The 17,588-nt window shown below is 37.8% G+C and overlaps 1 protein-coding gene across 3 annotated transcripts in view; it reads left to right on the top strand.

Annotated features, from left to right (window-relative positions):
* The window catches only part of lamb2l (laminin, beta 2-like), a 45,176-nt gene that overhangs the window by 2,133 nt on the left and 25,455 nt on the right, over positions 1 to 17,588 (top strand). For 2 of the 3 annotated variants that reach the window (XM_026921052.3, XM_053240987.1), the window contains 3 exons: positions 5,782 to 5,853; positions 14,375 to 14,544; positions 16,526 to 16,661. In XM_026921052.3, coding sequence (XP_026776853.3) covers positions 5,823 to 5,853; positions 14,375 to 14,544; positions 16,526 to 16,661 — 337 coding nt within the window. In that variant the 5' untranslated portion in view covers positions 5,782 to 5,822. Of the gene's footprint in view, positions 1 to 3,963; positions 4,041 to 5,781; positions 5,854 to 14,374; positions 14,545 to 16,525; positions 16,662 to 17,588 lie in introns of all 3 variants that reach the window. The other variant, XM_053240988.1, reaches the window with a different exon arrangement.

Raw genomic sequence — 17,588 nt, forward strand, 5'->3', positions numbered from 1 at the left:
CCAGGAAGAATTTACACCCATTTAAAGAAACGGTTGTCAAAATATCCTGTCTGCCATCTATTTACCGGATGTTGTTTTCCGCTGGAGACAATATGTCATGTGATTTGAACCAGTAGACCAAAAGATGATTTGGGATAAGCCATTCTGAGGTTTCTCTGCTGATCTATGATTTATCTAATTCTTAATTGATGTAAATCTTGATGTAAGTCAGATTGACACCAGGTCTTAATTTTCAATGGCACTGAATTGCAAAAAAAAAAAAAAAAAAATTCAAAAACAGAGAGAAATACAATGGGAAAAACACTGCAGAATAAAATATTACAGGATATGAGAATTAGAAGAATTATGCTTTGTTTAGGTATTCACATATTCCCTACCTATTCCTGCCTAGCACCATTTCTCCCTGGATAATGTGGTTAAGAATGAATGAATGTATTTTATTTTTCCAACGTGTAGTATCTCGGCAGTGTTCTTTTACATTATGAACAGTATTTTTTATATCAGCAAAAACGTAAATGTTCTAGAGAACATATATAGATAGTTTCAGCATGGCTGATTACGACTGATGCATTCTGATCCAGCGCTGTGTATTACCCCATCTTACCCCATCATGCTGTCAGATCTGTATTCAGTGAGTACTATACTCTGAGTCTCAGGCATTTTGTAGGGAATGCAGGGAATTACATTGTTCCCGAACATCACTCGTCACTTTTCCAAAAATTCCATCTCCATCCTAAGAATGCATATGTCTTTCATGTAAAGCTATTAGACTGGACAGCTTTACAGAAAAAGTTCAAAACTGAACATCAAGCAAAAATCATAGACTAGTCATCATACTGATTGCCCTGGAATCCTAATGGATGTCTGCTAGTTAGTAGTCACAAATAATAAGCAGGTACTGGCAACCCAATTGGATTGCATTGCTGAGATCCTAAAATGAGAACCACTCAGACTGTACTGTTCACCAGGTGAATCATTACATCCATACACACCTGCAGATAATATTTCTAAACACATCAGAGCGTGTTATCTCCAGCCCTGTGCTCTGGGTTGAATTGTGGGTTCTATTATCAGTTGAGCCAGGAAGTAAGGTGGTATAAAGTTTAGTCTTGACTGTTGTCTGGTCATGTTTTCTGGAAGCAAAACACAACGAAGGTGGTGAAAAATTGTTAATTCATTGTGTCTTGTTACCTATGCAGCACAAAAACACTTTTTATTCAATAATTTTCCAATTCCATAAAACGAAATTGCTTTTTTTAATTGACCTAGAATGTGTGATATCTAGTCTGGAGTTTATGGAGCTCAGGCACATCTAATCAAAAGCTCAGGGACAATCAGAGACATGAATAAACATCCGTTGTGCTATTTCCTGAGTCCAGTCCATTTCTGTTGTTAGTTCACATTCTGCACGTCCCCATAACACTGTCTAAAACCCTGCTTTCTACAAATACTACAGACATTTTGTTATTACCTAGGAGGTAGCACTAGAAACAGCACCAACAGACCCACAGGCCACGTTCATTAATTGTACAGTTCGGAGACAATTCCCTGATTTCTGTGCTAATGAGTGTGAATTGTATAACACAAAAGCTAGAACTGTAGCACATTATGTGCTTCCTTGTCATAGCAGTAAATAGGTGAAAGAAATACTGTGCGACAATGTGGAATATGTTTAGAAGCCTGGATTATTATTGCGTTTTATTGTGTTTTTGTGACTACAGTGACCCTAATGGGAAAGTTATGTACCAGCAAGAGTCAAAAGGGGATAAACTACATATGAAACATGCCTTGTAATTAGATCAGTGAGGTGTTACCTGATGTTACACAAACACACAATAGGTGCCTATTAATTATATTGTTATACTGCGTTAGTTCAATAAAAAAAAAATCATTAATTTTCGAATGCCCATATGCCCTCAGACATGGTGTGATAAGACAATTAAGCTTTAGGAAGAAAGACCTACTCAGAAGTTAGATATCTGTATGGACACATGCAGATTGGGGATGTAACAGAGTACAAATACATTATCTGGATTGAACGGATATTGTCTTCTAACCAGATACAAAGATACAAGCAAGAGGTGCACTACACTTCTTTTTTTCCCAGAAGGTTTCACAGGGTGTCTAGTTGAGACTAGAACATCGAGACTGGGATCCCACAGACAACAAAAGACAAAATGTTGCATCATTGGAAGATTTTTATATTCATGCAGGCATGAGCAAACTGTCAAGCATGATCCTCAAATAAAAATGGTGGTTCTTAGTAACTGCTTGGTCAGGGTTGCGGTGATTTAAATTCAGCTACTAGTTAAACTAAATTCATTAGAGAATATTGTGGACAGTTAAAAAAAATAATAACTGTGCAAGCGGGATTAAAACAGTCCTGCCCACATCTCTGAAGTGAAACCTGTATGATGTTGAGGATCTATAATCCACACACCATGCTGACGGTGCTGGCATTTCTGCCTCCGCCTCTTCTGCCTTTTCCAGTGCGTCCATGGGCATAGTGGTAGGGTTCATATTTAAATAATAAAAAAGAACGCTTCTGGTTTAGACCGTGCCCACTTCAGGTTTAAATCCAAATCCAGATACAGATACAAATATTTGAAGCACTAAACAGATGCAGATAGTGGCATTGTGTTACAGCCCTAGTGAAACAAATTATTTGTTTTTTTCTCTTTTGCTCTCTCTCTCTCTCTCTCTCTCTCATTCATTCTCTCCTTCTCTGCATGTGTGTTCAATACTTGAGGTAAATTGAATAAATTGAAAATGGAATGCAATTGAAGGCTGCAGTCTTCCTTGTTACTCTGACACACTCATAGTGGAAGAGAAAACTGATATCACACTCTGAATTTCAGAGTCAGAATGAGGAAGTACTGCATTCATAATATGCAATATGTAATGTCTTGAAGACATCTGGCTTATGCATGATCCCAGCGCTACAAACCCGTCGTGGTATTTGGGAACAATTTCAGCCTTTTCTCATTAATCGAGTGTTGCATGACAGAGCTATTCCTTTTTGGAGGGACAGTTCATGTGCATGGGGTCATTTATCCTACGACATTTTATATAATAAGTGTGTAGAGGTATGTTGTGGCTCACAAGAATTGTCATTTCTCAAAAGTAAAAGTAAACTGATTTTGTGATTTTGTAAACATTAAATAAAGCATTTTTTTTGTATTTCTTAAATACAGCACCACTGTTTGATGGCAGCTTGCTAGAAGACCTATTCTTGTGATACAATACATCTTGATATGAAATTTTTGTCATATCTCTCACCCCTAGGCTATGCTATCAACTTTTTAATCAAAGTCAGTGTATCTGTAGAGTTTATTATTATTATTATTATTATTAATAATAATAATAATAATAATAATAAGATGATTGCTCATTCATTCAGTCATTTTTTCACTGTCAAAACATGGTCAAACTAACAAAATATCATTTAAAAAGTAGACTTTGAAGATTTCTCACTTTAGGATCTGTAATAGAATAACGTTAAACTTCCAGTTTTACCAGCACATAATGATTAATGAAATTGGTTCATCCTTTTTATCATATCAAACACTTGCACATGGCCGTCATGTCATCTCCACTATTATTTGGAGGAAAGAGTGGCCGTGGGGTCCTGCGGAAGGCCATGGCAGTGTTTCCCTCCCCACTTCACCCCTAACCAGCCTGAACCATGGCCAAATAATAGACAAGTGCATTCCCCCTGCCTAGAGACCAACTCGTCCATTTTCAACAGGATCTTTTTTTTTTTAAACTGACAGGCACATTTGAATAAGAATTACTCTCCAATCAGCCCATTGCTGCATTGACATGGGGGAAAGGCAGGGGGGTCATGACTCCAGCCTTCCTGATTGGTCATTGGTGGCTGTTCAGTTTTTACACCTCAAAAGCCAGTTGTGGTTACCGTTATTCACGCACCCACTCTTTCTTCTTCTGTCCATTTCCCTCTAGCCACACTCACTGAAGTGGCATATACGTGCGAGAGAGGGTCTCCTCTGTGCAGAGGGATTTTTTTCATGTTGCATTGCGTGAGTAGTATAACTTTTCTCAATCTGATTCTTTAGATAATGAGCCAGTGAGCTGCTTTTGCTAGATTACACATATGCAGACGCTCAGTTCAGCAATGCAGGCGCACTGTCCCATATCTCCAGATAGTTTTGACTCTGCGCCATAATTCCTATAGAGGATAGTTCTGTAAAATCTCGACAATCTTTTTTTTTTGCTCTGATGTATAAAAAAAGGCAGTGTGATAAACATTCATTTTTTTGTTCTCTGTCTATTTTTGGTGGAAATTGTATGTTTGACTGAATACAAAATGCATGATTTCTATGATCGTTTTTGTTCTGAACTTAGTGTCTGATAAATTGAGAGGATTTTTAATAATAAAAAGTGTACTTACCTTGTAAGTGCAGATGTTATGGTATCTTTGTTTTTGACAACTGAGCCCAGTTGTTAATGTTCCTCAGTTTTCTAGTGAACTGTTTTGTTTCAGTTAGTACATTAGGATTAATCCCTCATCATCAAAGTAAAATAGTGCCAGATAGCAGATGTGTCTCAGTGCTGTGGTTAGCTGGGACTACTGGTGCTGTTAATGGTGTAGGAAATGGTGGAGGTGTTGTTGTATAGAGGAGCATGAGGATGAAGAGGCTGCAGCAGTGCTGTTCGGGAGCTGGCAGTGCTCCTCTCGAGAGCCCGGCTTTTCATTGCACGACCTCACAGCATGCTTGCCTCGCAGCAAGACCACCATTACAGCCTTCTTTCATTTCTGCTTCTTCTTTTGTCATTAATGGATTAGTGTAACAAAAATGTTCTTGTATTCAAAGACGCTGAGAGTGGTAATGATGTGTACACAAATCGTGTACTTAGAGAGTGTTCTTTTAGTGTTAATGCAAAGCCAGTGGTAGTTACAATGTTTATCACTGAAGCAACTGATATGCCTGAACAGCTCCAGGATCTCTTTTACTATCTATCAGTCTGCCATTTTAAAAACTTTAAAACAAATGAGCATTACAGCAAAGAAAGCCAAAAAAAATTAGAAGTTTGTTTAAAACAAATAATGGCCTTGGTTTGTCAATCTTACAGTAACGTTGTGTGTTAAAATGTTTGTAAGCCAAACCAAACTGAAAATTCCTAACAGCTACAAAAGGGTCTGGTGATTGTTTCATACTCAAGGGTGCATGTTGATAAATGCCAATCATGCATAAATTACCAAGCACATTCATGGCACAACATTAGTGACACGCATAAAAGGCAATGCTTACAGACAAAATGGTGCGGAAAGAGTGAAAGAGTGCCTCCTAAAGCATGTCGTGCACTAAATCTTCCAGTAAAGCAGCTCAGCTAGTGCAGCACATCAGCTGTTGTAGGCACAGATTGTTCCAGCTTTTGTAGGGTGCCATTTCTTTTGTCCTAATTTAATAGCTCTTATTTGTCTTCATTTATGGATTTTTTGCATTACTTTCTTTCTAACCATTAATATGAAACGACTCAATGAATTTCACAAACTTTTGTGTAATTGAAATAAACAAGTGAATTAAACTTGTCAACATAATCTGTATATGAAACTGTAGTATCTCAGGCCAGTTATATGATTTCAAGCCTGTCAGTTGAGGGCCACATTAGTGCGTCTCCTTAAGTTTACGAATTTTACGAATAAATGCATTTTTATCCAGTTTGATAAATAAGCACCAATGTCTTATTTCAACAGAATGCTATAATGATTGTGTTACAGATATATATATTTAACAATATCCTTTTGTTTCATTTCAGGCCTCTGGACAGGTGTCTGCTCTGTTTGCTTGACAGCCATCATGGCCAGTTGCCTGGTTCTCCTCATTCTAGGTGAGTTGTAGATTTGTGTAGAACATGAACATGTAATATGATGATGGCTTCACTACCTTCACTACCAGAAGTTTAAGCACAGCTTAAGAGGACTGATTACAGACGACAGTGCTTCAACAATTTCCTGAATGCAACTCTCCTGTGAACTGAGAGGAATATAAGCTGCTTATGAAAAGAAAAGGTTCATACACGCTGAGACCTATCCGCTTCCCTCCAAGCCAGATCACCTTGACTGTCTTTCATGTGAGAGCCTTTTTCAAACACAGAACAGCCCAGGCAGTTATCAGAGGCAAACACAACCTGCCTCTCACCTTTCTGCTCTCCGTAACGTCACCACCTCAATTTGCTCTGCTTACTTTTAACTCCCGCCACAAAGGCTACATGTTCTCATATGAAAAGCAATCAGAAGCATTGTGTGAGTCCTCCCTCTCTCACTTTTCTCTCTCTCTCTCTCTCTCTCTCTCTCTCTCTTGCTGGATGATGAAAGGTGTGTACGCTACAGAAGTGAAACAGTCCACATGTATAGGCCATTATGAACATATTCTCTCAGAGTTTGTTTAAGTGAATAGACCTTTGCCATGTCAACCACTGAAACGTTCTCATAACACTGTACATAGGTGTCTTTCTGATGTTAGGGCAAGCACTCACTAGTTTTATGATTTCATGGCTCTTGGTTAAGTCTTTGATGTTTTCAACACATACAAACCTAATAAGCACTCAATTCATAAATTACTATTTTTCCCCCACATATATCTTTGTAAGACATTTCCCTTTCTTCTGTTGTGTCTAATGTAGGTCAATGTCCTACCAAAAACACAACAGCAAATTCAGAAACACATCAGCAAATTCTGAAACACAACTGCATCAACTCAAACTGAAAAGAGGAGGTCCTTATTGATCACATTTGATTGCCTACAGCATGTATCAGTCTAAGAGACCGCAGAAAGCACTGTTTATTTTATCGAGGACATTCGTGTTATGTTGTATATGCTGTCAACTTTGCACAGAATTAATATCAGTATGCGAATGCTGAAAACCTGCCTATAGGAAGCCAGGTTATTCATAAGAAGGTATTACTCCACACTATAGTAACGCAAGCAACTTTGCATTAAATCGTTTTCACTAGGCTAGCAAAATAACAGTGAAAAGTGTGTGCTTCTTTATCCTTGTGATAGTCATACGCCGTTTCTTCCATTTCCTTTTTTAGTTTCTGAATTTTCTGAATCTGTTTTACTGTTGTGGTTTTGATTTGCTGTTTTTAGTTTTCTTGCTGCGTTTTTTGATTCGCCATGGCGTTTTTGTTTTGTTAATGTATCCTGCAATTATGGGCCACCGTAGTCTCCCTACTCTATTTATGTCCCCATATGCTGCTTTCACAGCAGTGCCACAGTAATCTCTTCTTTCCCAAACAGAGCAGGAGTTGGCTCACAGCAGGGGCAGCTTGGGGTTTGAATCAGTGTAACCCTCTGAATCTGCAGTATAGAAAGCAGCCACTTTCATTGGAAGTATGTGGTGTTACAGATTTTTAAGCAACACTGTAGGTGAAAACAAAGAGCATTTTTTTACTGAGCAAAGGAATACAAGAGGAGACAGCATACTATTAGGAGCAAGAAGATAAAATGGTGTAAAGGAGGTGGGGACAATTGGGAAAGAGATGTAAAAGTAAAGAAATTTAAGTATGGTTCATAGAAGCTGGAGTATCAGTGACTTAAAGAGTGTTATAAAGAGAATATTTGGCCTAACTCAGAAACAATTTGGTTAAATTACCAACCATATTAATGGGTAGTCTTACAGTGCTGTTCATCTGCCTCACAGCTCCATGATCCTAAACACAGGTTACTACCTGTGCGAAGTTTCACATGTTCTCCCCATGTTCATGTAGGTTTCCTCTAGGTTTTCTAGTTCTCTCCCATTATCCAAATACATGTCAGTAGATGGATTACACTAAATTGCCCATAGGTGTGAGTGTGTTTGTACATGGTACACTGCGTTGGACTGGCTATCTCATTCAGGGTGACTTCTCCTACCTTACATCTAATGTTACCAGGATAAGCTCTGGATCCACCACAGCCTTGATCAGGAGAAGCGGTTACTGAAGATGAATGAAACATGAGTGATGAACTGTACCTTTTGTAGTGTATCTCCTTACATTCTGTGGTTTTGTCATTTAGCTTGTCCATTTTCCCAGTGGATTATACACTTTATCTGTTTTCACCTCAGGAGGTCAAATGTAGCAACACACTGATGGTGTGAAAAGATGAGTCATATAATGAACAATCAGCATCCCAGAAATGAAAAGTGCACTGTAACAAACACATCATTTGTCTTTGGAGGTTGTAATGTGTTTTATATATTTAGCATGCAGTTAAATTGCACAAGCTCATATGGCTACACAAAGGCAAAGTAATTGTTGCGCTTGTTTTGGACTGAGACTAAATTTGGAAAACAACTAACCATTGAAGCTGCTGAGGTACAAAGTTAATTTCAAGCCCTGACTTAATGACTTAATACTTAGTAACTATAAATAAAATATTAGTTACCAGCAATCACCTACTGTATGATCACTACTTCCTGTCTCCAAGAACCACCTGTTTTGTCGTTGCTCTTTATCATCTGGTTATTTCTCCTGTGGTTTTATAATAGCAGGTAATAGAAGCTATAATATAAGCAAGTATTCAGAAACAGTAAGATATATAATTTCACCTTTTTTCTCTTCCTCTCTGTTCTGTTTATATCTCATGTCAAATCTGTGTCATTACATCTGATTCACACTGTCTACACAGTGATAACAAGAGGCTTTGTTATAAATCCTTCCGCTATTCTTCATAATAACGCTCTAGGATAATTTACGCAGTCTGGAATAAAACCTATAATGTCTACTTTACATCTTTGTGTTTTAATCTATATGACAACTGGGAGATGAAAGATGGGTTGATTAGAAAAATCTTCCCCATGATGTGAATGTTTTTCTTTTGCATTTCTGCAGTTATCCATTGTTTTCTCAGGAATTTGCTGGTAATCCTAATGGAGATTGATTACAGGGTCTCATGATTGTCTTCACCCAGAGGCTTGCCATGGCATTGGCAGCAGCTTATTATCTGGCACTCTTGAGCGTGTGCTCACTTCCTTTCACCTGCACCAGCCTGAGTCAGGGACAACACACTGAGCGTATTAATGTTTGTCCAAGGAAGGTCATCCAGGAGAGTCTGAGGGTGAATGTGTGTGTGTGTATCAGATGTTCTGATTTTTGGTCTCCTATTAAATTTTAGGCCACACTGCATAGGTGCATGGAGAAGTTCTTAATTTCAGTGATATTCATTCATTCATTTGCCACTTCATCCTGGTCGGGGTTGCAGTGGATTCAGAGCAGGAATACACCCTGAATGGGTTGCCAGATCATCATAGGGCTCCACACACACACACACACACACACACACACACACACACACACACACACATACACATTCATACCTGGTGGAATATAGCTTAGCCAACTTTTTTTTGGGAGGTGGAAAGAAAAAAATATAAATAATATTTTAAAAAATATAATAATATTTTACACTGTTCTCAGTGCATATCTTCTTCAGACTTCCTCCACTTTCATTTTTGGTCAGTGGACAAATTCAGAAGCCCATGATGCACACACAAGCTCCAAGTAATGACCATTTAGCCAGTAGTGCTGCTGAAAAATCCATGGATAGTGAAAGTTGGGAATTAACAGAGCAGCTGTGGCTTTAGCTCTCTGAGGACACAATCCATCATGGTGTCCAGTCGTTTGAACCTGATGGTCAGGGCCTCTGCTGACTTCCTACAGCACAGCCCAGTGCGTGTGAGGACTAGCCCTCTGCATGCTCAGTACAGCATTCCACAAGTAAAGAAAGGGCTGTTTGGAAGCAGTTATTGATATTCCAACACCTGGAATGTTTGTTGTAATGAATATTATTTTCCCTACCTTGCCCACATACCAGCCATAGTGCTACTCTGTCCAGATGCCAGGACTGCTGTTACAGTAATGGGATAATTTGTTGTTTGTGCACCTTTGGCCTGCAATCAGACAGGTGCTCCTGAACAAGACCATGTAGCTGTGTGTGTATGCGTGTAGTTTTGAGTATACAGGTTTATGGTGTTATAGGCATATGCTGAAACGTAATGCAATTGAAGATGAACATAGCAGCAGTTTTAGTTGTAGCCATACTAAAGTCACTTATCAGCTCTGTCCTACTTCTTTCATGACCATGCAATGGCATGAATAATAGACTTGATTTCCATTAAAATAATTGAGATTTGAATGTTTTCCTTTTTGCTACAGTTGAATTGTAGGTTATACAGGATTGCATCAACATTTCCTTCAGGCTTTCAGCTAATAATAAACCATTAGTCACGTAATTGCTCTTGGGATATCTCCATGAGAGAGACAGCAGTATGCAACAGAGGTGGGAAAAATACTGAGAAATTATTAGTAATTGTATAGATAATGTGTCAAAATCTTACTCAGTTAAAAATAGAAGTATCCAGCCAAAAATCTACTCAAGTGAAAGTAAAAAAAACTGGCTACTAAATGTACTCAAGTATTAAAAATCAAAAGTAAACGTTTGTAACTGATGAAATTAAATTAATGTGAAAAAATCCTTTATTACTTATCTAAAACTGTTAGAAGATGAAAGCAACTACTCCATTTTGCCTGAAAGCATCTTTCAATCTCTATTTGCTTGTCGTACGCATGACTAGTGCTACATAGTTTGTTAAAGAATTAATCAAAAGTAAAATGTAACATGAACTACACTGTGTAGCATGAGATGATGAATTGGCATGATTTTTTGATAGTTTTTTTCTCCACATTGATGAAATTGATTGGCTAAACTGAAATGATTGGATGCTAACCTGAGCCCATTCAGCTGATATATATCATACAGTCACTGGCTGGATGTGAGAAGAAACCTTTGTGATTTGTAACAAGTATTAAACTTGTAATGGAGTATGTAAAGAGTAAAAAGTAATTATTTTTCTTGTAAATCAGTAAGAAGACAAGTATTCAATTTCAATAATACTTAAGATAAATGACTAAATAATATTACGGCCAGCTGAACTTCTGTTAATCTAATTTAAAATATATTTTTGACTTTATTCCTTTAGAAAATAATAAATTTTATAGAAAAGTTCCAAATGTATAGTACAAAAGCAACATATTTATTTGTTTTTGTTTGTTTGTTTGTTTGTCTGTCTAGCTATCTAGCTATTTATCTGTCTCTTTTCCTTTTTTGACCCCAGTGTAATGCTTGTGAGCTCCTTTATATGTAGAGTATGTTCTGTGTGTTTTTCTGTTCTTTTGACTTTACAGTTTGGAGGTAAGGAATGTGTTGAAGCACAATAACAGGCTTCAAGATAACGTAGCATTCTTTTTGATTACCTCCTCAGTAAAAGGCATACATGCACACACGTAGGTGCATTATCTCATTCCCTGTCCTGCCAGTCTGAACTTGAGAAACTGTGTTGTGGAATTGTTAAACACATCCTTTGTCAGAGGAAGCCTGTTGTGGAGCATGCATCACTGTCAAGCCGAAAGTCAGCGTGGTGATTCTCTGGTGTGTGGCCTGTAAAGCCTAAGAAAATCCTTTAGAACACAAGCCTGTAATTATCCAACCTAAATTCACAGCAAATTACTGCAAAACACACCTTTTCACAACACACACGTTTTTAACCATGAAGGCATTTTCCGCTCTTGTATTTTGTTTTTACTTATTGCATTGGTAGTTATTTGCAGGAATTTCACTAGAGGAATTTCACCTTACTCTCAATCTCCTACTTGAGTTTTGATGAAACAATTAGATACTCACTGAACTTTTCCTAGTACATTTAAAAACCCATTAGTGTAGTATCTGTGACTTGGAGTAGTGGCAAAGTTGTTTAAACATTTCCTGCATTAGAGATGAGTGGAGGAAGGAGAAGGGAGAACGAGGGAGAGTTCAGATCTCGTGTAATGTCCTCACGCCTGCATCTCGTGCCCCAATGACTCTCAGCTATTCACACTAACCAGGCCGTTTTCTGCCCTGTTGCCTCCGTGACTGTTTGCGCAGGGAGAGTCTGAATGTGTGCATTGCTGCATTCCAAAGGTCAGAGATTTTTATTTGAGCATTATGGGTTTATTGAACACTGAGGCACTGAGAGTTAGCCCTAAGGCTCTTTTTGTTTGCTACCTTAGAAACTGCACTTTAGTTTCACATCTTTCTTTATTGTTATCCAGTGGAATCTGTGGAATGTTTTCTGGCTAAATTGATACATGAGAATGGGCCAGGTCTCAGCTTTCCAGGTATATTTGTAACACATGAACACGGGTTATTAAATCATTTACCATGCCTTATAATAAGTGTGTTTGTGAGTGTGTATGTTCTACTGCATGTTTATGTTCTAACCTAAAGAATTTTTGTCACTCATGGCCAGGCATTCAGCTAAAATTTGTCCAGTTACATAAAATCTCTTGTTTGCAAAAGTGAAAATAAGCAACTAACATAACATTTTAATGCTTAAACCTTAATGACTATAAATAACAATTTGAAGAGGTTGTGGTTTGTTTCACACTGGCACTTCATGGTACTACTTTTGACTAGCACCATGGACTCTGAACAGATGAGATGCATCTATATGGAATTTGACTGGGTGACAATAAATGCATACTTTTCTGTTAAATTGACTTTTGAACACTTGTTTTTGTTGTCAACTGTTTTTTAAAAGCCATGTCTTCAGTGTGCATATCAGACCAGAAAGGGTAAATAAAATGAAGTCTATGATAATTCTCCTCTTACATAATATCAATAGCCCTGTAGCTAGTCTCTGATCTGCAGAGCTGTCTGTCTTCAGTTAAATAATTTAAATGAGTGCATGTCTTAGATAAACTGCACCAGAGGATCTGCTACAGAAGCTGAGGTGGCTCATGTTTAGAAAACAAAATTTGATGAACTACAGCCAGGTTTTTCTTTCATATGTACATTTTTTTCCACATACATGGTTTGTTCCACTGAAACTGACAGCGGTCCACCAGTTGATGATCCCTGGCCTATACATTACTATAATAACACTTAATAAGAGTAAAACATCATAATTGTAGCAAAAGCACTAAGTATCTGTCTTGTATCTTGAATTATTTTATCAGCAAGCTCTTGGTCAGGGTATTAGATTAGCTCTGCTCAAGGTAAAGCTCTACCTGGGTTTTTAGATTCGTCCATTATTGGAACCCTTCCAGTGAGAGGCTACAGTAAAACTTCTACTATTCAGTTACCCTGAATGTTTTCCAACATTTTTCATATCATTCCTCTTTTCCATCTTCCTTATTATCCTTGCTCAAGATGGCATTGTGTAGTTCCTTGCTGTTTGATAAATCAGTCCAGTTTGGTAAGAGTTGTAAACCCCTGAGCTGCACTAGTATCACTAAGCAGTGTGTATCCAGTGTCTTACCATTGCATTGTTAGGTTTTTGGAATAGTGCCAGTTACTGTGGAGTCATTTTTGTGGAAAAATGTGATACTGTTACCTGGGTGTAACCGGTAATGTAGTGTGTACTGTATTGCGTCATCTCCCTGAAGCAGCTCACCTTCCCTACATTGCTAAAGTGTTAGTCACTGATCTAGCTCAATATTCAATACCCATGTTTTCTGGGTAGAAATTGGACAATATTGACTCTGTTCTACAATTTAACTACAGACTTAATGAATCCACAGAAAAGTGCAGAATGTTAAACATGGCTGCAGCCTGAAACAAGACAATAATCCAAAGCAAAGGCAAAATCATCAGAAAAGCCATTCATTTGAAAACTCCAAGAGCAAGCACAGGACTTGTGGCATAGTTAAAGTAGATATATCAAGAAGATTTGAGCAAAGATTGGCCAATCTGACTAAGAGGATCTAAAAGCTGATCAGAAAATACAAAAGAGGTTGGATTCTGATCCAGAAAGGGTGTTGCAGACTTTTATTTTGTTCTAATATAATAGCCTAACATACCTTAATTGTTTTGAAACTTTCTGAAACTTCTGAAACCGTAGCCTGTGAAACTTAAAAAAAAATCATGTCTTGTAGCTATAAATGTAATATTTGTCTTAGAGGGTATGCAAACGTATTCACTTAACTGTGGTAATATTTACACATTTTTATACTTACCTCAAGTTTGTTTGATAAAACAACTATCTGCTCTCTTCCGCATACATGAGCTCACAGAAGGCCGCAATTGGCTAGTGTTTCTTTGATTGACAGGGGCAGACAGTATGTCATCCCTCTCACCTAGATAGCATGGCCAGTTTTGCTCCCTTGCCTCCTAGATGGCTGTGGCGTTGTCGGGATTTGAACTCGCTATCTCGTAACAATAGGATGTATGCATATGTTCTTTTTCTGTTTTTGCAAGCACACAGTGCATCTCTTTATGAAAGACATTTTAATATACTTAATATGCATATGATTTGATGTAGAAGCAGTTTGAAGAAACACTTTTAACAAAGCATTTTTCTGTTGCCTGAATGTTTTTTTCTCTCTCTGTAGCTCTCCATACTTTGGCACAGGAGCTGCCATCAGGCAGACATGGCTGCACAGATGGAAGCTGTTATCCAGCTACAGGGAACCTCCTCATCGGGCGAGCTGTTAACCTGACTGCCACCTCCACCTGCGGCTTGGAAACACCTGAGCAATACTGCATTGTTAGCCACCTGCAGGTAATCTCACGTGGAGTCCATTAAAAATATTTACACACATAACATGTACTTTAACCTGCTCACAAAACAGTGTATTGAATGTTTTATCTTTCTTTCTTTCTTTCTTACCTGTATGCTTTCTGTTTTGCTTTCTTTTCTTTTTTTACTGAATGCACTCTCCTGTTTTCTGTACAATGTGTTCTGATCTCATTCTTGGTAAACAGTGTAGACCCCTTTCATCGTCTTCCTCTTTTTTTTTGCACTACTTCATGCGTGGTCTTGCCTAGTGTGTGATGTCATCACCGGGTGTGCTCACTGGAAACGTTTATTTCATCTCACTTTACAGGGTATTCTTAGAACCACTTTTCATTTTCATTTCATTTTATCTCAGTGGTACACCTTTTACACCTCTAGTATACTTCTTATACTTTGAAAGCTGCCTTTAGCATACTTATATAGATTTACTCTAAAAGGTATTTATGGTCCTGTTGTGTACTTTATTATACCACAGCGCTGTTGAATTCTCAAATCAGAAGATGGTGATTATTTTTCTATAACATCACAGCTATGACAGTAGTTCTGGCAGTAATTAAATTTAATTAATATTAAATTAATTATTAATATTAATATGCTTGATCTAATATTTTATCATTTCTATAGTAACAGCTAATTCATAGGGACTTGTGTGGTGGGTGTTCCACATAATCTTAATCGAATAATAAACAAATTTTAAAAATGTTCTATTATATTCTATTATATTCTGTTCTGACACTAGTAGTCCATAAATGTTTTAATGAAGTAAGTGCATATATGTGTGTGTCTGTGTGTCTGTGTATGTATGCCTGAATGCACTTCATATATTTTTAAACATCGCCGTCCTGCCCAGACAAACAGGCACATGGTAGCACCACTTTTCACTGCTCCAGGTGTGGCCTTTCAACCGTCTGTCATCTCGCTTGTGTTTCAGGCTTCCGTATCTGTCTCCACCTTTCTCACATACACAGTGAGAATATCTCATCATTTTGTGCATTTTATATTTTTTCTGAATATCTACAGAGCCATAAGCCGTAATATCTACTTTATTCCTTAATTACTGAATGACATTAATGAATTAAAGGACATTACCTGTGAGCCATTTAAAGATTAAGAAATGTAAGAAAAGCTTTAATAGAGGTTTTAATTTTAGTCACATTTGGCAAAAAAAAAGTAAGTCCTTTCTAGATCATAAGGCAAATTTGTGACCTCAAACTCCCTATTTGGGCATCCGTCTGTAAGCTGTGCAAAGTCACAGAGTTAGAATTAGTTAGGATTTGTTTTCTGCTACTTGGAATTTCTTAAGGGGGATGGTTGACTATAGATGGCATCTTAAATGAAAGTTTCTTTCCATCTGTGTCTGTCTGTTTGTGGGGCCTGTAGGCACATGCTTCCTACAATGGAGATTTCCATCTGTTTGGTTTATTAGTATGATGAAAGCAGGGCTAGGAAGAGAAAGTGCTGTTCATTGTGCAGCCCTCACATTAGTGCTGTCATGCTGTAAACAGCAGCAAAAAGCAGAGCAGAATGTATGTAAAAGACGATATAGTATCTGTGTAGGATTGAAAAGCACTTGAAAACAAAATCCAGGGTGAGGATTAGTCACATTGTTTCAGTAGCTCTAACCCGTGAAGCTTTTCATAGCCAGGTCACTGCTGGAGATTTCGTTTCCCTGGACAACAACCCAGTTTAGACAAAGTGATCTGGCTGTATTCCATTTAAGCTCTCTGCTTGGCTCAGGACTCAGACTCTGGGGTCCAAACTGGGCCCGGTTCCTGCACTCCCATCCTATTAAGACATTTTTGTCAGACTCTGACCCGCATTTCTTGTATCCTCTGACAACTAACTTGATTTCCAACCAGTAGGGTTTACCTAATGTCAATGCAATATTAATATTTAATTATACAAATGTTTTAAGAGAATATGAGCGTCTGGATTGTTGATCTCTTCAAATTCTTTTCCACTGTAGCAGTCAGATAAGTGCTTCACATGTGATTCTCGAAGACCCTATGACTTCCACCATCACAAAAGCAGCCATCGCGTGGAGAACGTCATCTACCTGAGAGATAGCAGAGGAGACCTTACATGGTGGCAATCTGTTAACGGTTAGTAGTCAGTGTGTGTATACAGGACACACAATTATTAAACGCAACTTAAATTTGTTCTAACCCTTCTAATTTATTCTACAGTAGTGCTGTAACAGGCTACAGGGCCTATCAAGGGTTCTTTGGATAGTTAAATATTTTAGCTTTCTTAGGGGCTTCTGTTTGGAACCTTTTATGAAAGAAAAAACATCTTTTTTTTGGGTCTACCTAGACCTTTTAAGGATTACCCAAGAGGGACATTGTCTAATAAAGTAGGGATGCATGAATACCGATACTGGTATGATACCATGCTCATTTTACTCATACACATAGAAATGCTCTGATACCAACATCTGATACCATGTGATACTATGTGATGTACATTGTTACTTTAATGAACAGACAACAAAATGATAGCAGTCTGGATATATTTCACAATTAACAATGGCAATCAAAGCAAAACACACTGCAAACTGTATTAGGTGAATATATATCAAGAGGAGTTATTACAGCATCATCCTATAATACTTAAAAAGTATATTTAATAGAGATTGCAAGGGTGGCCAACCTGAGCATGTGGTGCATGTGGTCATTAAAAAGAGCGCAAGATGCCATGAATCTGTCCAGAGGAAGTGACTTCACCCACAGTGCTCGCAGAACTGAAGCTTCTCTGCACACTAGCTTCATACTTGTGAATACTTTTACCAACCAACATAAACAGAGCTAAATAAAATGATGATGCCACCGATTGATTAATAGCATGTAGGTTACTCATTTTGGTATCAGTATCAGTATGAACAAGTACCAAAAACATGTACTCATGCTTGTACTCAGTCTAGAAAAAACAGTATTGATGCATGCTTTAATGCTTTAAGGTGTTAGATTTAAGCTTTTTAATGTTTTCTCCAGTGATTTAATGTTTTCTCAGTGATAATATGCTAACGTTCC

The sequence above is a fragment of the Pangasianodon hypophthalmus genome, chromosome 16, assembly GCF_027358585.1.
Source record: "Pangasianodon hypophthalmus isolate fPanHyp1 chromosome 16, fPanHyp1.pri, whole genome shotgun sequence".
Classification (NCBI taxonomy): Eukaryota; Metazoa; Chordata; class Actinopteri; order Siluriformes; family Pangasiidae; genus Pangasianodon; species Pangasianodon hypophthalmus.